Source organism: Micropterus salmoides, unplaced genomic scaffold, assembly GCF_014851395.1.
Source record: "Micropterus salmoides isolate LMB-PRFRI ecotype aquatic unplaced genomic scaffold, ASM1485139v1 Ms_hic_scaffold_6, whole genome shotgun sequence".
NCBI classification, from domain to species: domain Eukaryota; kingdom Metazoa; phylum Chordata; class Actinopteri; order Centrarchiformes; family Centrarchidae; genus Micropterus; species Micropterus salmoides.
The window spans coordinates 14,620,372-14,645,833 of NW_024044348.1; the positions used below are offsets into that span (position 1 = coordinate 14,620,372).

A 25,462-nucleotide genomic window follows, 5' to 3' on the forward strand; every position below is an offset into this window, starting at 1 on the left:
CAGATGCAGTGTATATTTTAAAGTTCAAAATGTTTTAGAATGTAATAGACATTACTAAGTGTTTAAGAGAGAAATTGTGAGCCAGGTATAGGTGCGATGAAGACGTTTCGGAGACTGATGAAGATTAAACATAGCATGGTTTATTGAGCCCGGCCGATGAGATACAGTGCCAGCATACAACATGAGAACACATCTAATGCCAACACCAAATCTTAAGGATAACAACTTTTGGTCCCTTTTATGTTTCCTTGGAACAACAAATCTGTCTCTCAGTTACCAGAATCCTTCTTTGCCATTTCTTTACATACTCACTAGAGCACATGAAATACATGATATAGTTTAGAAGATGAAATATTTAATTAACAAAATGCGATAACATCAATTAATAAGAATAAAAAGCAAGTGAAAGTAAAAATGATTGATTGATGAATGAATGATGATTTAAAATAACTTTTAATTGCATTTTAAAAGAGGACACTGACATTGCTTTCTTGATTTCAAACGGAAGGCTGTCATGAAGGGTTTGAGCCCTGGCAGCGAATGCTGTTAACAGCTTTTCACTGGCTACAGTCAGCAATAACTGGTCGGCAGACCTTAGGCTACTAACTGGAGTTGAAGGACAGAAGGTCAACAGTGTAGGAAGGGGGAAACAAGCGATGAAACTTTAAAATCACTTCTGAAGGAGACAGGTACCCAGTGCTGGAAAGCTAGAATGTGAAAATGTACACCAATATTCTACTTCTTGTCAGTATCTACAGAGCTATAGTAGTCTAAATGGCTGAAATTAAAGGCAATCAATCAATAAGTATATTATAAGCATGCAGTGTACATTCGTCAAGCCAATTTAAATCAGTTTATAGATGTAAGTGAATGGCTTAGAGTTTGTGCCTCAGAAGTTGATCAATGCAAGTAAGGGTTTAAATTATTTAACTCTGATCGGTCGCTTTTTGCATGGGTAAGCGGAGTTGAAACAAATAAGCAAAAACAAACCTTAGCTACGGATGTACATTTTAAAGAAGTAATTTGATCTATAATTGTTAATTACGACACGCAAATAATTCATTAGTCATTAAGACAAATTCCATTATACTGCATCAATAAAAACTCAAGTAATGGAAGTGGCAATATTTGTCATGACTCCAGGCATCAGGGACAGACATTCAACCCAATTTAAATGCATCAGACCAACATATTTACCACATAGTAGCAGTATTTGTTTAGATGGCTGTTAAATTCAGATGAGAAGGCAATTTAATCAACATGGCTTAAATAATTTAACATTTATTCCTTTTGGCTGTTTAAAAAAAACAAAACAATTACACCATTTTACTTTCAATTGTCTATATAGGTGTATAAAAGCAGCCGGGTGTATATAGGTGTGTGTGTGTGTATGTATGTATATATATATATATAGCCCCAAGGATATAGTTTCTGTTTGATAATAAAATACATTTTATTGCAGTCACAAAACTTAATTTTTACTGAAACTCACCAACAGGGCTTAGGCGTAACCTAAACACACAGCAAATAGAAAAGCAGTAGGTTAGAGTTCTTTACAAGCACAGTGCAAAGGGTGGTAGTCCTAGGGCTCGTTTTACATTAAATTCAAAGAACACCACATTGCTGTTCAGGCATGGACTGTGCACTGTGGACAACCTCATGGCTGTTAAAACCCAGATTTAGCCATTCCTCCCAGAGTGAATGCCTTCATTTTTGGACACTTTGGGTCATTGTATTTTGTAATTGACAAATAAATTGGAACATGAAAATGAGGGTTTTATAATGTACCGATTACAATTAATGAAATAAAGTGTCAGGCATCACAACATCACCATCACAAGGATATTTTTAAATAAATGCACACTGGCTGCTTTTCTCTGCTCTGCTTTCCTCCTTGCTGCTTCTCACTCCATCTTCCTCGCTCTTCTTTGTAGAACCTTGTGAAACACCTACCTGAGCAGGAGCAGCTGAACGCCTTGGCAAAGTATAAAAATGAGTATGCGAATTTGTCAGAGCCTGAGCAGTTTGGGGTTGTGGTGAGTACACACAAAAACACACACTCACTTAACACACACACAACACTATAAAACTCCCCACCAGGTGGTTATAGCTCAACATGTACACATGCATCACAACAATAATTTTTCCTTATGTTATTGTATTTCTGTTGATTGACAACCTTATGCTCTGTTATGTGTCATAAGAGAGTGTGATGAAAAAACTGGTTTACCGAATGTACGAATATAATTATAGAAGCAGTTATATAAAACTGGTTTATTACTACTTTAATGTCATACTAATCTAAACTCGTCTTGTATTTACATCAAATCTCTCACCATTTCTTTCTCTTTCCTATGAACACACACACACACACACACACAGAGCACTTTCATATGAATATTCTAATCCCTAGCTTTTTAAAATTCTGTCTTTTTAAGCCTTAAGAGGAAAGACAGGACACCTGTGGACTGCTGCACTAATTTATGCACATTAAAGAGCAGCACTGCTGCCTAATTATGTCAGCATCGCTTTCTTAAAGACTTTTCAAAAGAAGGTTTATTCAGAATTATGTATGAGGGGTGTAGCACTTTTTGTGTATTTTGTTGTTTCTGCCTAGCGACAGAGTTACTGACAAAACATAACAATATTCTTCTTCTTTTGCCCCATGCACCCACCTGTTTTGTAGACACATATAAAAGAGAATCTTCTCACTGAATGGAAACGCAGTGACTGAGTGGTTAATGGGGTGGGGGGCTAAAAGATAAAAAATAGAGCATGCTCAGCTGTTGTGTATAGTTCATCAGGGAGACATAGAACAAAGAAGTGCCTGCTTATATAATGTTGTTTCGCTGCTGTGCCTGCGTGGGCCCAAGGAGGCCTGTGTGCTTTCACCTATCAGAAAAGCTCAGGTTCAAAGGGAATTTTTAATTTACCATTGTGCAAACACATGCATTTTATCTTTTCTTTTTTCCATGTCCGCCACTCTCACACTTGATTTGAACTCTGCCTTGTGTGTAGGAGTGTGTAGTAGTTGTGTATATTCAAAGGGATAGATCTGATTACATTGTAAAAATCCTAACAGTGCCTAGGACACAAGGGTAATGTAGTCATGTTTTTTTTTTTTTTTGTCGGCAGCTACAAGTTAAATGTATCTTACACAAATCTGTCCAACACAACTGCCAATGTCGGAGACCTACCTTAAAAAAGGTTATTAGCAAGCGTTTAAGGAGCCTAGCTGATAGGGAGAGCTATGTTAATGTTAGATCATAGCTGAGTTTTCGAGGTAAACACACTGTACATAGCTGGAAGTCGATATCAATTTTCATTCTTTGTCACGGCACAGTGGAGTTTGTGTCGGGGTTCTGTGCTCGGGGACAGTTAGCGATTACACTAGATGCGGACCGTGCCGGAGTCCAACCTAACCGTGCGGTTAAGCGTATCACACTGGTCAAACAAAACGGACTTTGGGAGTTAAACGTGCTCGGGCACCGTACGGATTGCCTCGTGTGAGTACATCCTTAGTGACAAGAAGTCAAAAGACAAAAAAAGCTCTCTATCTTCAGAGTATTGTTTTCCATAATGTTTTTCACTAGTCAGCAGGCAGTACAGAAGCTGTTATTGCCAGCATCCTGCTGGCTCAACTGTAGTCACAGTACTTATGACTAGCACTTCTTTGAATTAAAGTCTTTCATCTATGATTTAAATTGATCTTGACAGTACTCAACGTTTATTACAAGTTGCCAAAATATTTACTTACATTAATTTGTTGTTTTTTTACACTATATGGTGCACAATTTTTTATTCAGTGTTCGCACTCTTGATAGCGATAAATCTACAGTATGTCAACAGAATTGTCTTTTCCCTGTCACCATCCCACCACCTCACGGGATTATAACTCTGCAATACACAAACTACATGTTCCATAACCTCTGCTTTGGAGTACAGTTTTGTTATGTTAGATTCCGTCCACTCATATTGTTTGTACTGCCCTCAGCAGCTCACTTTTGCTGTACACATTCACCCTGTAAACCCTGTGGTGGGTATTCTTTATTTCTTCTCCTTCTGATTATTTTCTCCCAATTACCTTATCACATAATTCATCCCATCTCTGAGCTCCATTGCAGCATTATGTTTGGTTCTTGTGCTTTTTGTCATATTCTTCTCCTGCCCTGTTTCCTCTCTCCTTCTTTTCGTCGGCAACCACACACACACACACACACACACACTTGCTCACTCACTCACAGACTGAAATAGTCATTTGATAACATTACAGTAGCTATAATTAAACCCTTGATGGAGGACATCAAACCGCACAGCCAGCTGTTGTGTGAAACAGACAATTGGAACCTGCGCCCCTCCCCACCACCCCACATACACACACATTCACAATCACTGTTGTGGCCAAGCCCTGGGCCCAATGCAATATTTTCCAATTTTCTCTAATTGTGTGAGAGTGGTAATCCAAGGCAGCCTATTGTATATTCCACCCCCACCGCTGCCTGCCCTATATGGACACTAACTCCACAATTAACTTACCAGACCTGGGTCCCAAATCAAATCAATGCCAGCATCTATTACTACTGCCTAGCAACACTTTCCAGCATGCCGGTTGCATAAATGTCTTTTAAATTAGATCGGCCGAATGTGAGAGTGTGCTAAAACTGCGATTGTAGTTATTTTAAGTTTGACTATGTTCTCTGACTTTGTTCTCTCTTGATATAATTTTCCTTACTCTTTTGTTTTCTTCCCTCCTGCTTTATCCTCTTTTCTGTAATTCTCCTTTTCGTATTATTCTTTCTTGTTCATGCTTCCTTGTTTCATCCATTTCTGTTCTCCTCTCCCAGATGAGCAGTGTGAAGCGGCTGCGTCCTCGTCTCAGCCATATCCTCTTCCGGCTGCAGTTTGAAGAGCACGTAAACAACCTGCGTCCAGATATCCTGGCTGTAAATGCTGCCTGTGATGAGGTCAGGAAGAGCCGCTCCTTTGGCCGCCTGCTGGAGCTGGTGCTACTGCTGGGGAATTACATGAACGCAGGCTCTCGAAACGCCCAGTCATATGGCTTCGACCTCAGTTCGCTGTGCAAGGTGAGGGTTGAAATGCCGACCTCACCGCCGCCTCTTTGCATACACAGTCAAGTCCTTTATCCCTCCAGTGGCAGTGGTTCAACATGACAGGGTTCCTACGCAATATGGAAATGTATGAAATTAGATTTTATTCATTTCCAGGTCTGGGTAAGTATTGAAAACAAGTTGTGTTTCATGACTATTGTCCCTATTTTGTTTTCTAATAGCAGGCAGCAAGTGCAGTCAGGGGAAATAATACAAGTATAGGTAGCACACGTTAGTTTGCTTCCTTTTTGGGCGGAGATGTTTGATAGTGGAACGTCCAACTTTCTGCATAGGAGAGTGGACTGAAGGGCCACAGTGGTTTGGTGTTATTGATGTATGAGCTACAGTACCTAGCTACAATCTTCTGACAAATATTTGGCTACATAATAGCATACGTAGTCAGAACATAGCATACATGTTAACAATTTATTTGAGTCTGGAAAAGTATGGAATTTTGAAATGGAAAATGAGTAGGAACCCTGATAAAAGTGAAACAATGTTCAAGGGAAAAAGCTCATTGCATATACGCTTTATAGATTTTACATAGCTGTTTGCAGTATAGTAGAGCAAGTAGGCTGTAGTAGCAGTAATAATATTAATAATATTTATAATACTACAAGGACCACAGTAAATATAAGTTTGATATAAATTTACTTTTAGATCTTAGCTCGAAAGAGGCCTGCCAGATTATTTTCTCATTACTGGAGTCTACGTGTAATCAAAGTCCTCATGTGTTAAAATGCTCATTTGCGATATGGACATTTTATTGCCATTTTGTATCATAAGTACAAGCCCTAGTCCAAAACAATCAATAATGTTTAGACTTTGATTTTAGAAACAAAACACACTTTATGTTTTACAGTTAGTCATCACAAACGCATTTGATGTCCTGAAGACAGATTCAGCCTTCTTCATTTTAACATGTGAAATGTTAAATTGTATCTGTGTGTGTGTCTGTTTACATACCTGTGCATGTCTAATTGTGTGGCTGCCTGTTAGCCTCTATGCATATACATGTCTGTTTTTATTTTGTCACCTTGGCTGAGAGCTCTATCAGTGAACTGATCTAAAGTGGCTGCTGTGATTAGACATTTTGTTTGAAACTATTTCATTTGATTGAACACTATCAGCCCCACAAGACAGTTCTTTCTCTTATCTGCTGGCATCTTTCAAAGCACCCAAACACAGGGAGCACTTTATTGTTATTCTCCTGCTCAGAATAGATAACTGAGGCTATGGCTAGTGTTCCTTTGAAAGTTTACACACCCTGCAGGACTTCCCACGCTTCGTGGGGCAGAGACATAGCAAAGGCCTATACCTTTGGATTTTATGTGGCATGAAAACAGAACAGTACGTTTCCCTCTATGATAGTGACGGTGAGAACAGAGTATAATCCTGGAGTAGGAGACTCCTCCAGTGGTTACATTACAGCTGTTGGCACACACTCACTGTAGTTTCCACAGTAACAACCACTGCAGCCATTCATCACTGCCACCTCTCTGCCCCGTTAGACTTGGATGCTTAATGTTCATATAAACACCAGTGCATGTGCGCACACAAACATGGAGTCATACATAAATACATGATGGTTTAGTTTCATTAACGTGACAATAATATAATATCAATTAGTGAACGTCTGTAAAGGAATATGTTTTGTGTTTAGCGCATTTTTGTAATACTAGTCTTCCAGCGTGTCTGTTTCCATGTCTTGGTGCTTGCATGTTGTGACAGTAAGGTGCGTGTCGACGTCAGAGGCAGGATACACAGAGGAAGTCATCACCTTCGCGCCTGCCCCCGAGTTTGACAACTTAATTCCATGGCACACTCCACAGCACAGGAAAATTGCGCCCAGCCCAACTGGAAAAAGCAAAATGTTTACATTGTCAACTATGATTATCATCCATCTAAATTCAGACAGGGACCTTTTGTGTGTGAGCACTTGAAGCCTTTGAAAAAATGAGAAAACAGAAATGAAAAGAGAGCTGAGAATGTTTGATTAGAGGAGATAATACAAACATGATTAAACCCAGCAGGGCTGAGTACACTGCTGTCTACCAATAGATCACCTAGAGAGATACACAGCAACGCACTCCACAGGAGGGATGTTTGGCGGGGATACTGAGAGACATCTTGGAATTAGACTGCAAAAGAGCAATGATGGAAATTTATCAGAGAAATTGAAAAATTGTTGCATGTGGGATGGGGGGAGAGCACACAAGAGGTCATCACATGAATTTACGTGTTTCTGCTGCATGAGTATGAGACATGGAATCTGTTGCACTGTCAACACTCAATATTTATAAAGCTGCTGAAAAGGGCTTACGGTAGCTGAATTTTGCAGCTTATTTACCAACATGAACACATGTCATGTCCTGCACCTGAGCTTGTTGAACGAATGACCAAATGAACATTCACCAGGCAATAGCACAAGGCTAACAGTAGTTTGCAGTCTAGCTAGCTAATTAGCTTCTCAGCTGCTGCAGCACATTACACCACATGTAAGCATACCTGCAAAGGTCACTTTGTCAGGCTAGACGCTGATGTGGTCCTAACTATTCATTACCACTAAGAACACATTGTGTTCATGAGCTACAAGTTTGTTTACTTTGTCTCTCACTCCTTACGGTGTTACCCCGGCACCCTGGTGGCCTGCCAGCTGCTGGCAGCTTTGTTGATATTTCCCCAAATAACTTTTATCTTAATTTTAACAATAAAAACAATTAACAATAAATTTAAAAAACATGACTAAGTTTGATTTCAAGTGGACTTTGAAGTAAGATGGATTCAACAAATGAATTCACAAATGCACAAGAATTATTTATTAAAAGCATTTCCTTTACAACAAAACTATACTTAAGGTTATGGTGAGCCTGTGACATTTTATGTAGCCAGTGTTATTGCTATTGCTGTTTTATTGTCTATAGAATCTATATTTGTTAATATTGTGTTTAGAGTAAAGGATCTGAAATAAAATGTATATATTTACTGTCATAGGTCTTTGTGTTTAACTTTGTGTTTGTGGATATGTGTTTTACTACAGCTAAAAGACACTAAGTCAGCGGACCAACAGACCACATTACTCCACTTCCTGGCGCAAGTGTGTGAGGAGGAATTCCCAGATGTGATCAAGTTTGTTGAAGACCTGGAGCATGTGGACCGAGCTAGCAGAGGTAATATACAGTATTACCCTTATGGCTCCACACACATGAAAACTCTGTTAGGGTATGCTGACAGTTTTGGTATATTTCGTAGGTTTTATAAAAACAGATTAAATCTAAAAGGACACAAAAGACATGTTTTAACTGCACCAAGGTATTGCATGTCATTTATAGTGACTCTTTAATGGATAGTTAGGGTTTTTTGAAGTGGGGCTGTATGAATTACTTATGCATAGTCCGTGTATTACCCTCAGTAGATGGCGGTCAGAATGTCCCCCAGTTTGGAAAGGCGGAGTTGTACCGGCCCAGAAACTAAGCCACGTATTGCTGTGGACAGGATCAGCCGCCACTTGAAAGAAGGCCCACCGACAAAATTAATATCAGTTCAAGTGTACACAAAATTTAGAATATTTTCAGCCCTTTACTTTGCCCTCAGACAGTCATTTCCTCAATTGTAGGACTTCCGTATTCCTATGCATAAGCGCAACTTGGTTGCGCACTGTATAACGCTGCCAAAGATCAGCTGTTTGGATCAGAATATTCTGTTACTGCTAAGGACTTACAACACAACTTTCAGTGTCCTTCTGCAAAAGCTCTTCTATATACTCTGGTTCAAAAAATGTATCCCCTTGTCTCCACACTGACGGCGTTTTGTTGTTGATGTCATGGTCACTCATTTAAATTTTCTTCGTTGCTAATTGATTTTAACACTGCGTCTACCTCCCTCTTTAAGGTGATATTATAGTGTGATCATTGCTGTTATTTCTGTTTCCTGCTGGTGTTACTGCCAACTTAACCCCATTAGCTCTCCTCGTGCACAGGGAGTTTCATATACTCTCCGTCAAATCAACATCCCTGGTGACGTTTACCAGCAAGGCTTTGCCAACTGGTCTAACAAATCCTAAATTGGTAACAATATAGCTGTACTATTCTTTGAGCAAACAAAATGCATTCAAACAAGAGACACTGTGTTTCTTTTTTCCTCTCTAGTTTGCTGCTCTCTCTGACAAACTGTGTCTGGGACTCAAAAAGGCCAGCCTTTTTAGCTTTGAGTTAAATGAGAAAAGCTTTTTATGTTGTGCTCTGTACAACGTGTCATTTAGGCAACTGAGGGCATGCTATTAACTGAACTGAAAGCTGAAAAATATTTTATAAATTTTAATGATTTGACTCTTGTTGGCTGGTGGAATTACACATTATGGCCGAACATAAACAATGGTGATATGGTGGACAATGGCAGTGCTAAAATATTGGTAAGGCGAGCCATACAAACTACTTATATCATAAACCTTATCACATTTTTACATTGTAGCTTCTCAAATCAATTGTTTAACTATTGAGATCCATCAGTGTCCAGACAAAACAAAGACTTTTACCTGAGCTACTGTAAAGTAATCTTAGGAGAGAGACTGGGTTTAAGATCACTGCACCTGAACACAGTGGTGATGAAATGAAAAGACGATTCAGTCAACGCCATTGAAAACATTATATTATATTGAATTATATTCCATTAACACATATGACAAAGAATATGTATTAGATTATGTTTGTCATATCTGCTTGTTTGGGGTGTATTTGGGCAGTAGTGAGAGGTCCAGGCATTAAAGGATGTGGTTTGCAGTGCTTAATGCAAAAACAGAATGTCCTTCCTCCACAATGTTCTTACCTAGACAGAACTGGAGCATTCTTCATCTGTATTCCTCTGTTTAACTTTGAGCTTTACTCTTACCTTTCTGCTTTTGTAACTTTATAGGGATAACTCTGGGATTAGATGCTTGTTGATCTGCAAACATGCATTGTATTTTACCAGTTTAGCATTTGATCTATCTTACACTCTGCTCATCTGCACTGCTGTTTCATGCTAACATAATCGCACAAGACAATATTATATTTTACTAGAAAAACAAGAGTTTTTAAAGATTTTTCAAGAGAATACTTATGTAGGTCTTGTCTGTTGCTCAGATAAAGAACAGTAGTTTAACCCCCTTTGTTGGTTTAAGACAAATTGACTGTTTCCTTTCATAATTTCATGCACAGGCATGCACACAAACACGCATACACACAAGTGCCCAATGCCCATACACTGCTCTGAGCTTGGCCTGTGTATCTAGAGTGTGGTAAAGGTCACATGCAAGCAGGGACAGACTGGGCAATTCAGAGGAGACATGTTCTTTGTTCATATTGCCATAGGCAACTTTCAGGAGGACGTAGTGAGTGGCAGTCTGTGTCCACTGTGTGTGTGTGTGTGTGTGTGTGTGTGTGTGTGTGTGTGTGTGTGTGTGTGTGTATTTGCAACTGTATGCGTGTGCAGTCATATTGTCACAGCATGTTTCTTGCCGCTCCAAAGAAGATTTTTGCCACTGCTCTGTTCCCAGCAGGAGGGAGTGAAGGATGAAGGGTGAGGCGGAGAAAACAGAGTGAGGATGAAATGTGTGATTTCATTGTTTGGACTCTTTCTTGAAAAGGACCCCTCCATGCTTTGTTGGTGCTTTAATAATCGGTGGATAATGATGCTCCTGTTGAGTTTTTCATTTTTCCCAACTGTGCTGCGTGTCTATAAGCCCTTGGCCAACTCTCAAGTACAAGGGTGAGATCAATAGAAAGCGCTATCCTCGGATCTCTCTTCACAATTTGTCCACATCCTTACTTCATGGACCTCAAGCGGACTGTATCTTTGCATATATAGATCTAGCGTCTACTTTACTGCCCTTCCCTGTGTTCTCACACCATTATAAGATGCGTACACTAAGTACCTCCTCTCTCCATATCTAGTATTTAGACACACAAATCCCATTTCATCTTTGTAAACCATGCTCTTGAGTGGTTTCCTTTTCATCAAGTCTGACTGCCATTCGGGAGGCGTGAAGACACACTAAAAGGCTGCACTGCATTCATAGACGCTAACCAAAGAGCTTACTTGAGCATGAAAACAAGGTTGGATAGAGGGAGCAGTAATGATTTGTGCCTCTGTTGCAAAAGCAGCTGTCTTTTGACTGTGTGTTACACAGTCTTCGTTTCCCCCATTGCCAATGCCGTCTCTCATGGAAGCAAAACTGCAGCTTAGTTCAGGGTTCCTTTGTGTCTGTCATCTTATTTCTGCCCCTCTTCTTTTCAGCACTACAATCATTATTTCTCCTGACATGGAGAAGCCGGCCGTGTGTGCTGATTCTCTGTTATTTTCTATGTATCTATCCATGTATCTATTTATCTGTCTACCTTTCTGTCTGTCTGTCTCTGTTTGTCCTATTTCTTTTGTCCCTCATCACACAAACACACACAATCACAGCAGTCAGGTTTGGGCAATTAGGATGGTTTGTTGGTCTTAGTTGGTGCTGAGTTTCATGTCAAAATCACACAAACATCGAGACATATTAATATGCTCGACCAGGCTACTTTAGCTTATAAATCTTCAGTTATCGCCTGTAAGCAGCAGAAAAGCTGCTTACTTGGAAAGCTACGTGTGATACTAAATAGATATGTCTGCATACATTTTATTATTATTGCAGCAAAGAAGGAAAAGCTGTTTTGGTTCAGTTTCTTTTCAAGGCTCGCGGCCCTGAGGAGTCATTAAGGAGTAATGTGAAGATTCAACTCTATTGAGATGGTTCTCTAATATGCGGATCAAGCTTTTTTTGTAGTTTTGGTAGTGTGAGTGATCAGCCTCCGGTTGAATGTAGATAGAATAAGCAGAGCAATTCGGTGACCTTCATGCTCTTTTTTTTATGTAGTAGGTGCTTAGCATGTTGAGTGTGCGCAACAGGATTTCTTGCATTACAAATCTCGGGTTTCCAGCCTCTTGCACCACCAGTCGAGTCACACTCGTCTGTGAGGGTTTGGCCTCTGAGGGCAGATCTGTGTCTCTTAATTTCCATACATCAAAGTATGATCTATAGTGGAGCTCTGTGTGTAGCGGGGGCAGTTTGTGAGTGAGTATGCATGGTGTGCTCCACTTAGTCTCATTCACAGCAGGTTGGCAGAATAATAAGGATGTCAATGGGGGATTTGACCTCTACAAATATTCCAATTATTATTCTTCTTAAACATCCTATATCTGTCTGCAACCCCTCTGGACCACAGATGCATTCAAGCCCCACTGCTCATAAAAATCACTCATGCTTTAACACAGAGAAGGAGAATGCAAGAGCAGGGTGGCCAGAGAGAACAAAGAGGATGGATGGACACCCTTTTATGTTTTATCTCCCACTCTGCTTGTCGCCGTACTAAAGAGCAATTATTTCACAATTCTTAAGTTTTATATGACAGATGTGTGTTTTTATCAGTATCATCAGTTTTGAAACACACTTCTGTGTCGTTTACAAAACAAATCAGCTGCTATACTCACACTCCTGATAATTTCCCGGCAGATTTTCAAAAATGTTCTCAACTGCTTGTCTCCTCTTGGGCATACGCCTCTTCGCCAAAAGCTTGCAGCTTCGACTGGGGAAAAAACAGAAGACGTCTGTCTTGTTTTGTGCTCTGTCTTGCCTTCCTTTTGTTGTGCAATTGTTTACTAAATTATTTTTCTATCATCTATCATTCTAATCATATTGGGCATCATATTGCAAATATATAGAAATCATTGATTATTTAGTATTTTAAAGATTTATACTCTTATACATGTTGATAGAATCCAAAGCATTTCTGCATAGAAGCTTCTGATGCTTGCCTGTCATTTTTGCTAGTTGATAAGTAGGGACACTAAAAAACACAAAAATATCTCTCAATACTCCAGCCAACATGTTACTACAATGGTTAACTGAGGCCACAGTATTTTAATGTGTTTAGAGTGCTGCTGATGTGTGACTGTGAGTTTAGCACAGCACCCACCAGTCTTGCATCTAGTTTCAGCCTCCTTATCCTTAAATATTGTATATTATGTCACTGAAAAAAAGAATTAGTCAGTTTTTGCCGTCTCAAAGTCCACGTCACCCTAATGCATGGCTGCAGTGTATTATTATTATTGGCCGCACCCAAGACTTTTTATTTATAACCTTATTTTAACCAGGACATCTTCTGAGATACATTATTTCTTTTACAAGAATACCTGAGCATAATGACAGCATAGAGTAGTTAACACATAGTCACACGAGAACACACTTAATTAATTTATAACATTCACCTATAGCACAATAAAAGCACCTGAGAGGCAAGAAAGAGAGAGGCTTGACTCTTTAAAAAGATTACAGTCCCTCTGCACCCTTGTCATGAACACAGTCAATTTGCATATCTAAATCTAAGTCTAAGACATCATTCATTCTAATATCTCCGTAGATTAACTTTGTTAACTTCTGTGAAAACTAAGCAATTTCCTGACTTTCCTGATCCAATTTTTGGTATTTGAGTCAGCAACTCATAATTTAGTATTTTTTGTTAAATCCATTTAAGACACTAAATTGTCCATTTTACAACTTACAGATGAACTGGTTAACACAATAGTAGCAATCTTTAATAATAATCTTTCATGCCAATTAATACACTCATTGTCACAGGTAAAAGATATGAGACTTTAAAGGGTAAAAACACAGTGGAAATACTCATTTCCAAGTAAGTTAGTGAAGCACAGTGTTTGACTCAGGTGTTTTAAGATTGTATGATTGTTATGTTATTCTACGTCTATAATGACTTCACCATAAGCCTTTCATTTCCCACACATTTGATATGATTCTGTCAGGATGTGTTAAAAAAAAATAGTTGTGCACTGCTGCATTGCCTAAGAATATGCTATTGATGTGTCTAATTGCTTTCATTGTTCCTGAAATAAAATTAGAAAAAAATAATTTTTTTTTTCCACAGTTCTTCTGCATGAAAATGTTAACTCTGCTTTCTGTTTCTTTTTTTCTTTTTCTTTTTACTGTCCAGATTGGCGTGGTGATTTCCTACCCAAAAAAAATCAATGCCAGTCAGTGCAGGGCAGTTGCTCTGTGAATACCGCTCTGATTGAGACATCATTGGGCACAATGTACTCTGTGACAAGATTTTTAAAGGAATGGTGTGCTGTGGCATTTTCAGTGCCTTCGCCTGGCTGTTAACTATTAGTGTTAGTGCTTACCATGAGAGACAGGGAAGGAGAGCTGAAAAAAAGAAGGGGGAATGGAGAAATGGCTAACAAGGTAAAGACAGGATTTGGGGGACAAAGTAAAACATTCAATCAGTAGAAGGAACTGATGTGATAATCATTTGTCAGGTAGAGACTGGAGATGCACTGATAAATCGGTTGGTGACCGGAATTGGCCGGTTTTAAGCTTGATCGGCAATGACCGGATACCAGGGCCGATCAGTCTCACATATTCACATATTGGTTCTATTAAAGAAAAGCAACAAAAATGTCCGTGTTGTGCTGTCAGTTATAGTTCTTAGAACAAAAGAAAATCGGAATAGGCACGTCAGGCTTTTAAAAAATCTAAATTGGCCAAGAACATTTATAACTCTAGCACAGATGCAGTAGATGTACTGTAGTGCATGTTATATAATTTCATTTTTTCACAAGATGTCACTTTGTTACAGCAGTGTGTTTGGCCTGAGTGACAGCAAAATGCCACCTGACTTTCCCTCTCAACTAGGTAAACGGATGAATGTGTATTTTTTTTGTACGAACCTTCACATGCTCACATTTACCTTGCAGTGAAAAGACTACACTCAAACACCATTAAACTTAAAGAGAAATTGCACAACTTCAGCTACTGCAGACTTTTTTAGTTAAGATGTCTGACTGAACAAGTGTTGTGCGTCCATGACGGTATGTCCAAGACAGTATGTTCCCATCAGTAAATGGGGTTTATGCTATAAATTCAGTGAGAAGCTTAGCCACATTGAAGTTCTCCCTCTCATTTTTCCCTTCCCGTAAAGCATGTATTAGGATCAAGGGACATCTGAAACTACTTAAAAATAAGCAGCTTATGCCTTTTTGTCAAGCAGGGTCTAATCAGGGTAATTTAAGCCATATGCTATATTCACTGACTAGCTTAAAGTGTCAGCCGTGACCAACTTAACAGAAAGTTAGCCTCAGTGTTCCCCTGCTCCCGCACCTGCATGATCCATGCACCTGTTGATGAGACTAAAGACAAAGGATAAAGGGGCGTGGAAAGATTCCTACTTCAGCTGCCACCTTCATACTTTAAGACTGCAGTTTTGAATGTGTTGCTCTGTCTGTGTCACAGAAAAGCCACGTATACAGTTTAAATATATGAGCAAACATAGCAGGCATTTGCTTTCACTACATTGTGTGTACTCAATAAGGGCATTGTATTCTTATATTCATTTAATGGTTTACGGCACACAAACGTATACGAGGCAAACAGAATTAAAAGCTATGTATTGAATGAACCTTCACATGATGTTTATTTTCCTCATTCATTGTTTATTTCTATGCTGTTTCTGCCGCAGCGTGAACCCTTAATGAGCATGCTTTGCAACTGAGCAGGCTTCTCTCTAATTTCCTGTTATTATCTGTTTTGTGTTGTTTTTCTCAGATTCCTTCAGTCTCAAAATAATAATGTATTTGATTGTACCTGTAATTGAGTTGTCCTCTCTGCTTCTTTCTTCACATTTCCTTGGCACGTGGGTGTGTTTGCGTGTGCTTTTGCAAATGTGGATGTGTGTTTGTGTCTTGATATATGTGGGTGTGTGTCAGTGTCTGCAGAGAATCTGGAAAAGAGCCTCAGGCAGATGGAGAGGCAGCTGCTGCAGCTGGAGAGAGACCTGGAGACTTTCTCTTCCCCCGATGACCCCAACGACATGTTCTTCACTAAAATGGCTATATCCTTTACACACGCATGCATTCACTCACCAGTCCGGGGTATTGTTCAGTGAGTTTCCTGTAATTAATTAAACAGAACAAAAGTTAAGAAGAATATTACTGGAACTGGATTAGCGTAATATGTAACTGAAGTTGTGGGAAAGGGAAGAAACTCTCAAGTCACTGGATTATTAAACACTCAATTAAATACATTTGCTTTACCTTTTACATATGTAAATACTAATGCTGTGTTCCATTAGTTCCCATCACTTTCAGCCTGGACTTCAGCCCCTCTCTGATTTTCATAAGAAATGCTGTATTGAAAACATAGCTTTGTAAAAGTGACTATATACCCCTGTCCCTCTAAATGGAAATGATTCATTACTTAATATGCTGTTAAAGCATATATTAAAGCCTGGTCCTTTATATACACATGCTTTTCTTTCCTCTGTGTACAAGTCGTGAGTGGCATCCCATTCCATAGTCAAGTTTTTGTACCAGTAACCCTGTCAGCTCTCCTTTTGAAGGGTTCTTCACACCGAGGGCTAGAGAGAGAGGATTGGGACAAAGCCTCCTTCATCTTTCTGTCACCCTCTTTCCCTCTCACAGCATCAGTCATTGTTGTGTGTTCCTGGAAACAGAAGACAAGCCATTGAATTAAACGTATTCACTTGCTCAGTTCAAGATAATTTAACAAAAGCACTAATTTACACACGCATAAATACACAAATTGTCTTTACTGGTTTACTGCCCCTCTTTGGATATCCAGGTCCACTGCTGACAGCTGTCCATATCTGCTTGGCAGCAGTGTTAATTATTCACTGTCCTCTGAGGTAGTTCTAGTGGTTCAGGTTGACAGGCATGTCTCAGAACAGGTGTGTAAGTGTGTGCTCAATAATACACCCTGGACCTAGCCCTCTTCATGTAGTTTTGATCAATAGCCTTGGGGCTGGGGCACTGATGGCTTGTGCTGTAGTAGTTCACAGAGAACTTGAGTACAACACAGAAAGGTTCGCTGAGGATGGATTTGACAGCTCTGTCTTTCGTTGCTTTGCTTTCCAGTTCCAGGTACCTTGCACAGAATGTCTTCTCTTTGCAACTCTGATTAAAAAACTCTGAGCTCACTGTAGGCCTCTAATAAAATGTAATGTAGGTAAAGTTATACAAGTTAAACACTGAGTATCGAGGCTGTAATTTTCACTCGTAACCAAAAGTTAGCTGACATATACTGTGTCACCAACAAATATTTTATCAAAATGTTCAACATTCATCCCAAGGCCATTCATATGTGAACCTCACACTCCACACTGTGCTCAATGTTTTGGGACTTTTGGGACTCTGTAAGCAGCTTTTGTTGGCTAAGACAGCAAAACCACTACAGCTTTGATTGTTAACCTAAGTAATGGTCACGTAAGCAACGCAAGCTCTTAGCATCATGATGTCGAACTTAAGTAGTAAGTATCATTGAATTATTAAGTATCATACATTAATATTACAGTTTCATTTAAATGATTCTGTTGCACCAAAAAACTAAATTACAAGAAACAAAAACAAAGTGAAATGTTTCATTGTTTCTACTCTCATTCTGAACCCAGTTCCTCGTAAACAGAAACCTGCAGTGTCACGTTGGTGACATTCAAAATTCCATTTTCACTTCATGCTTGAGTATGCAGTTTACTGTGTTATTGGTCTAGCGTTGCGCCAGACAAGGTGGCAGATTAGAACAGGAGAGAAGCAGAGATAGAATGAGCAAATTAAGAATGTGAGAAAGAAATATGATGGGATGGGGTTGGGGGGGTAAAGGACCGGTAAGAAAGCAAGAGTGAACATGAATTCTTGAGAATGAGCTGCAGTGAGCCACTGCTTTCTCTGAAAATTGGGAAGAAGTCCGGGGAGGAGAGATTTTTTTCACCCCGTGATACTAATCAACCATGGCTCTCAGCTGTTTCTTCTTTTCTCTTTCTCTTTTGCTTTCTATCACCTGCTCATGCTTTCCTCATGCCTCTCCCCCCCAGCTCCTGGCTTGGAAAGATATTACTGGCAAGTCAATCTGGGAGCAGTGCCTATTGAACAGCATTTACCCAGCTGTGAGTAGGTAGCCCTGTCCCCAGATTCAACTGAGGCCAGACGTCAAATAGGTCCGTCAATTGAGCTATAACGAAGGGACACAATGGGTGCCAGAGAGGCTGCCCACATAATCGTGATACCACGCACGCACGCAGACACGCAGACACTCAGACACTGTTGCTTCTTATCAGCCATGATATAAGGATGTCGAAATCATTCACAGGACTGCTGTTTAGGGACCCATCAGTTGCTTTTTTCTCATTAATTCTTGACTCGAAGCAGATTGCTTCAAACTGATTCTAACCTATATTTTATTTTCTTGTGCATCCTACTATATGAATTGATTTTCGAAACAAACAAATTCTTGCTTGCTAGATTTCTACATTGAGTGATTATTGTGAGTGTGGTGACTTGCCTCGGTAGCAGGTAGGATATGTGCTACTGCTCTTGCTTTCCTTCTCACTTAGCTCTGACACTGAGACCTCTGTAGCTTATGTTGACACAACCATTATCTGTTTGTCCTCATCCATGCACATTAATGTACCAACAGGGCACATTTTAGGTAGCTAGCCTAAAAATGATAAGCAGACTAATTTAGTTAAACACAGTTGGCACAGTTAAATGCAAATAAGCCATCATCTGCTGTGTTTACATTGTCTGTGAAATGTGAGCCAAAATTTGTAAGCTTTTCAGTAAATTATAACCTGATTGGATGGGCTTCAAAATTACAGTGGCAACGCCCAAGGTAGCAGTGCTGTGGATTTTGGGCTCAGCGTTTTCAAAGTAGAAGATATTATTTATTTATATTTTCCTTGATTTGTGTTTAAATTTACAGTTAATATTGTGCATGTCAAATAAACCAACACACTTTGCCAGCAGCCAGACATGAGTCACAGATGCTGTAGGCTGCAGGGGGCCATAACAGTGAACACACTGTAGTAGTAACCGACTGACAGTAACAGAGCTCCTAATGCCAACATCACAGCTTACCACTGAGTCTGTTTTCCAGCTTCAGACCCTTACGGCAACAAACGTGAATTATTTCTGTTTTTGTTCTCACTTTCCTGTACTACTGTCAGAAAAAGGGGGAGTAGTAAACTTGCAGCAATATTAAATTAACACTTACTGTGTTATGGTTGAATTGTTGACCTTGACCACAATGTTCACAGCTTCAGTAAGGTTGCACGGGAGCAGTATGACAAGCTGGTGACAATGCACAGCAATATGGAGACCCTGTATCAGAACGTGCTGGAGTACTTTGCCGTCGATCCCAAGAAGACCTCGGTGGAGGAGCTGTTCACTGATCTCAGCAACTTCCGTTCTATGTTCACTGTGAGTATTCTGTACTGTATTATGGAATTATACTGTATGAATGGAATCTAAAACTAAAATCCAGAAAATCACATTGTATGATTTTTAAATAATTAATTTGCATTTTATTGCATGACATAAGTATTTGATCACCTACCAACCTGTAAGAATTCCGGCTCTCACAGACCTGTTAATTCTTTAAGAAGCCCTCCTGTTCTCCATTATTTAAAAATCATACAGACCTCTACATGCTTTGTAAGTAGGAAAACCTGCAAAATCAGCAGTATACTTGTAATACTTGTACATTAAGCATCTACACCTGTTAAATGAAGAGATCTTGAAGTGCCTAATAATAAATTGTTTTGAGTTATGGGTGGATTTACATGTTGCGTCTTTTATAAACTAATAGTTGGAAATATAGGCCTGCTTTACTACTTCTGCATTTATAAACATTAGTGATGAAAGAAAACCTTTAACAGCATCAAGAACCATTCATAAGTTGAATTTAGTTGTCTGGCATTATTAGACCTCACTTTGGAGTGATAACTGATCGTTGTAAACACCCCTGAATACCAACAAGCACAAGAAAAGGGAAATGTTAGCTTGAGCGTTGTGTTTTTGAGAAAAGCTTCAGGAAATCTCAAGTGGATGTTTGGAAACGGTATTAAACTTTGACTTGTTTGTATTCATTGGCTGTATCAAGACAGAACATCAACATATTTTTTTGTGGCAATCACATTGGTGTCCTGTGGTATAATGCAAAGCAGAACAGTGCCAGTCCTATGTAGTCCAGTCTGACCGAGCCATTTATGTCATTGCTGAGCTCCGTGGCCTTATCAGTCTGGTGCTACTGTGAGCTGTGGAGCTGTGGAGACCCCACTGTGTTTAATCAGCAGGATTAGTGGCACAGTCCACTGGGCGCGATAGATAATAGTAGCTAATTAGCCTACTAAAGTTCCTGCCCTGCCCCCAACTTAACATTTACCTCACACGCACACAAATGGATTTCATGCTTCTTTGCCTTTTTCTCTGCATAGTCATTAGCTTTAGATTTTCTTATACTCCAAAGCTTTGTCTGTGCATCTGGCTGTTTTTCAGGGACAGGGGGAGTGGCAGTGGTGGTGTTTTGGTTCCCTTTTTTAAAATGTATGTTGCTTAGGATTGTGATAGGAGAATAGATGAAAAAGAAGCAATGAAGAAGAAGTAATTGTTGTTGTTTTTTTGTTTTTTTTGACAAGACCTCTCACAATGCAAAGGTTTTTTCCAATCGAACGACGAAGAGTAATATTTTAGGTGATTTCTTCCTGGTCAGAAATCATGTAATGAGAGACTGTGTTTGTACACAAATAATGTGCCCTCTACACAAAATTTGACAAGAGACGTTTGAACAGTTTTTAATGGTTCTACAATTGAGTATTTTGACTGTTATGTCTTCATTAAATTGTGCAATATGGATAACATTATGGAAACATGCTGTAACCATTTTTTTTATAAACCTTATAGATGCTCAAACACTAAACTAACTATTGGCACTCCTTGGAGGATCTGTATTTCACAAGCTATCCAGACGTGTTACTGGTAGGTAATCTGGTAACTGGTAATCCAATAATCCTACAGTATATAGAGTGTGTTGCTATCTTGAAGAGTTCCTTGTCTGATTTGGGGCCTATGCTTAAGCCAACTGCAACAAATTCACATCCTAGCACTTAGTTGCCACATACCCCAATATGCAGGCTGCTGTATGTGGCGTCCAACCCGAGACTGAAGTAAATTCAGTAACTAAACACAATTTATAGGCTCAAACAAGCACACAGTAAAAAACAAAACAACAACAGCAACAAACAAAAAAAGGTTCCCAGATGCTTTGGTTTTGGTTTGGTTCTGTTCCTTTGTTTTGTTTTTTCACTTATGCTATTGATCCCAGGACTTCTCTGTGCTGTGATTCTTTGCCTCACTTTAATATCCACAAGCCAGTTCACGACCGGCTGTGTTCAGATATGAATCAGACCCAGAGCGAATAAGACAAACCTCAATATGTTCCATGCATTAATTTAATGCCAATCAATAATAACTGATTATAATATTTAACATGTGCTACTGGCGTGATAGTGTTTCATATTGCAGTTATAATCCCTTTCATTTTAGCTCCATGGCTCAGGAGTTTTGCAGTAGCATTTATGTTCTGACCAAACATAACAGTTAATGACTCTGCCAGTAAAAGGTGAACAAGCCAAGTGTTATAAAGACTAGCATTAAATGGTTAAAACTCCCTAGGTAGCTATTTATTCCCCTGTGATAGGTCAAGGTGTGAGCAGCTTACACCTTCAGCAATTCGTTCAAATGGTCACACCACACAGACATGCCAAGAAGCCAAGGCTAGGTCAATGAACGTAGGCATACAGTAAATCTCAGCACCGTAACCTCCCGGTCAAATCTGTGTCAGCATTTACCCTGCTGTGCCAAGGCCCATGCTAATAGGTGCGTGATGACCACTGCCTGGAGCGAAGCAAGCCTTGAACTGTGTGTATGTTGCTCGCAAAATGTGTGTTTGTGCGCGCATGTTTGTGTGCGTATGTCATTTTGTGTTGGCAGTTTTTTATAGGGAAAGCTGCTTGGCGTTTTGACACACAAAAGCGCGCACACACACACGCATACAGCATGCTCAGTCACCCGTAGGAAGGAGACCCAGGGCGAGGCCGCACATCTGACAGGAATCCAATTGAGCGTGTCTAATGGCGGACATCCAGGAGAGGAGGAGGGGGAAGCAGACCTGCAGTGATGAAGGAGAGCGGAGGGCAATTTCCACAGAGAGCTGGCTCTTTCTCACTCTTTCTCTCTTTACCTCTTTCACTCCTTCAGCTCAACATTACAGTAAAAACCAATGCTATGTCAGAAGGCAAAAATCACATGACTCTTCATCTTTTTTTTGTAGCTTCAGATCCTTCTTCACTGTCTCTCTAAATCAGTGTTCTATTTGTTCTCCTAATTTTTCAGTATTTAGATAGTTCTTGCATTCAGTGATGAATTCAGATTTAAAAGCAAAAAAAAACTGCCATGCATGCGCTTTAAATGAACTTTTTTATGTTACCGTCCTCAGTTAATGTCCACACTGACTCTTTTTTTTGTTAGTATTCTTATGTTGCTGATTGGTTCTGTGATTTAAGAAGACCGTGTGGCCTTGTTGAGCTGGCTGTGATCATATCAATTGTTGTTTTAGCCAGGATGCTTTGATATAGTGTTCTTTACCTGCTCTATTCTCTTTGTGAAGTTTAAGAGTGATCCTCTCTTAAACAGGCCCACTTGTTGTATTGACCCGTTATTGACTAATCATTGTTTTCCCGGCTTGCTGGCAGCAGTAAAGGGTCCAGTTTTAAATAAGGTGTCTTTTTGCCTCTACAGGTTTCCTCTGTGGATCTGCATAGCCGTATTATTGAAACCATCTGCCATTCATTTTCCTTTAGCGTCATGGCTATGATAATGATAATAAGATAATAATAATCAACTTTTTATTAGCCACATACAATTTATACACAGTGCAACGCATACGTAATTTGTTCTCTGCATTTAACCCATCCTAATTAGGTGCGGTGGGCAGCCGTTGTGCAGTGCCTGGGGAGCAGTTAGGGTTTCAGGGCCTTGCTTAGGTGCACTTTCGGCAGTGCTGGACTAGAACTAATGCTGCCCTGTTGGATGGTCGGTCAGTCCACCATTCTGGTCTAGACTGAAATAACTCCAAAACCTTTGGATGGGTTGCCATCAGATTTTGCTCAGACATTCACTGTCCCAAGAGGATGAATCCTACTGACTCTGCTGCCCCGGTGCCCTGACTTTTCCTGTAGAACCACCATGAGGTTGGCATGGGGTTGTGGTATAGTTCCTGGACAATGATTCTTATGACTTTTGTGATCCTCTGACTTTGGGCCTGTTGCGTGGATTGTTCTTTTGGTACAGCCATTCATGGTCCTCTCAGATTTAATTAATCACATTGATCTCTTGACCTTCGATCAATTTGTAAAGATGGTAAACATAAACCTGCTAAACATCAGTATGCTGACTTTAGTGTCCTTGTAAGAATGCAGAGTTGTGTGCCAAGCTATAGCTACACAAAGCTGCAAACTCCTGTTTAATGAAATTACCTAAAACCTTGAATGGAACTTAGACTATCTTTATTATTATTAGCTTGTTTTTTTAATCTCATATTACAGTTGTCATTTGTATCATAAATTTATAGGGCACCATGTTACTTTACCTTGTCTTTGTTTACAGAGAATGACTTTTTAATGAGGGAGCTGCCTGAAAGTGAAGAGGGGAAGGAGTGTCTGAGTTTTGACTATTAGGCAGCCTCCACATCTGTCTACTTGTAACCTGCGGTCACTTAATTGTTCTTTATTGAAAATGTATTATGTGTCAGTCCTCTTGTCCTTCCATTTTCTTGTTCCTCATTCTCTCTGCCTGTAATTTACCAGATTGGATGCCCATTTAGAGTATAGTCATTTGTGAATCAGTGGTTGCCACGAGCAACCGACAGTTTCATTCCATCAAATCAAAGTTAATTTGGTGGAGGAGTTGGTTTCATTTAAGAATAGTTTAAAAATAGATCTCTGAATAGCTTTAGTGTGGCGCAGTCATTTGGTATTCATCTTCCCCTTCTTCTCTGTCTTCAGCACTCTCCTTTTCTGAATTTCTCTAAACCTGCTGAGTGGTACACATCTGTGTTGTTAGCTGCTATCGTCTTTTTATGTGAGTGAGATTAGATAAATTGTTGTTTGAAGTATATGTCTGCTAAGTTGCCAAAAAACCACAGTGTCCTTGTGTCCTGTTTAGAAATTAGAAAAAAAGTGTCATCCAGTGGAAGATCAAGGTCAGTGTGTGAACGTAGAGCATCTACTGGATAGGATATGCCACGGGAGTGTTTTTGACTGCTCATATGCAGCCGTACTCGACCATAGAGAAGACAGGATTCAGGCATACGCTAATAGTTGTGGAGCTGCATCAAACTGAAAATTGTGTACTGTTACACCTCTACTATTAGTCTTTATTTGAGTTGCAGATTCTCTATGTTTGAAGTGGCTTGTTCATGTTGAATCGACTACGCTGATTTGTTTTGAATTCAAGTTGACTATATAATTTCCAACAATAGTCACTTGAATGCAGGCTTAATAAGAGGCTGTCAGTGGTCCTCGATAAGTGACTGCCCCTCTTTATTGTTCCACTGTGAATTTTTGTATGTTACACAGTTCTCGTAGTGTGTGTGTTTGTGTGCATCCATTCATGTCGGTTTGGCATTACTATTCTTCCACTGACCTGCCTGTCAAGCCGGGCTGTGTGAATAAACCAAGAGAAGAGGAGGAGGAGTTGGGTGTTTGATAAAAGCCCAGACTCCCTTGCTTTAAGTGACTGGCTATTGATCAGGATGGCAATCATGCTAGCGCTCTGTTAAATCATATGGAGTCTGTCACTTGGCTGTGGCATTATTGAGCGGTCGGCATCAGTATACAAGTTTAATGACCCTTTAGCACAGGGATTATAGAGCCTGTATCCACAATGGTTGATATGATGTACAATAGATAGCATGCCTATTAAATAAGTCTTCATAGACCGGAAGAATAGAATTAATGACATTTTTGACAAGTTTAGTTGTTGGTTGCATTGGCTTGTGCAAATGTCAATAATATTAAAAGACATTCCTGTCCCAGGACCTGATAGCAACAAACTACTTGCTTGCAGTGAATCAATGAATGCAAAAGAATGTAATAAATTAGGAGAAGGCACTATGGCGCAGACAGGAGCAGGAACTTGTTGCTTATGGTTGTAATACTCTTTCCCACATTTTATTATAACGCTTTGATTCGATTTGACCCTCAGCCTTTCCTGAAAAGAAGACAGTAAAAGTTCCTATTCCTTCATGAAATACTACTTGAGTCAAACTACATTATCCCCTAAAAAGAGAGATGGAATTCTTTAAATGATATATTATTAAATACTGTATTGTAATACTAGAATATTTTTTCTCAAATTTTAGTCATTCCAGTCAGAATAATGAAGTGATATAGAGAAAACCATCAGCATAATTCAATATGATT

General features: G+C 39.5%; 1 protein-coding gene across 4 annotated transcripts in view; it reads left to right on the forward strand.

The window, feature by feature from the left end:
* The window catches only part of LOC119889958 (protein diaphanous homolog 3-like), a 183,561-nt gene that overhangs the window by 80,449 nt on the left and 77,650 nt on the right, over positions 1 to 25,462 (forward strand). For all 4 annotated transcript variants that reach the window (XM_038700908.1, XM_038700906.1, XM_038700907.1 and 1 more), the window contains 5 exons: positions 1,935 to 2,036; positions 4,845 to 5,084; positions 8,149 to 8,278; positions 15,897 to 16,021; positions 19,236 to 19,400. In XM_038700908.1, coding sequence (XP_038556836.1) covers positions 1,935 to 2,036; positions 4,845 to 5,084; positions 8,149 to 8,278; positions 15,897 to 16,021; positions 19,236 to 19,400 — 762 coding nt within the window. The remainder of the gene's footprint in view (positions 1 to 1,934; positions 2,037 to 4,844; positions 5,085 to 8,148; positions 8,279 to 15,896; positions 16,022 to 19,235; positions 19,401 to 25,462) is intronic.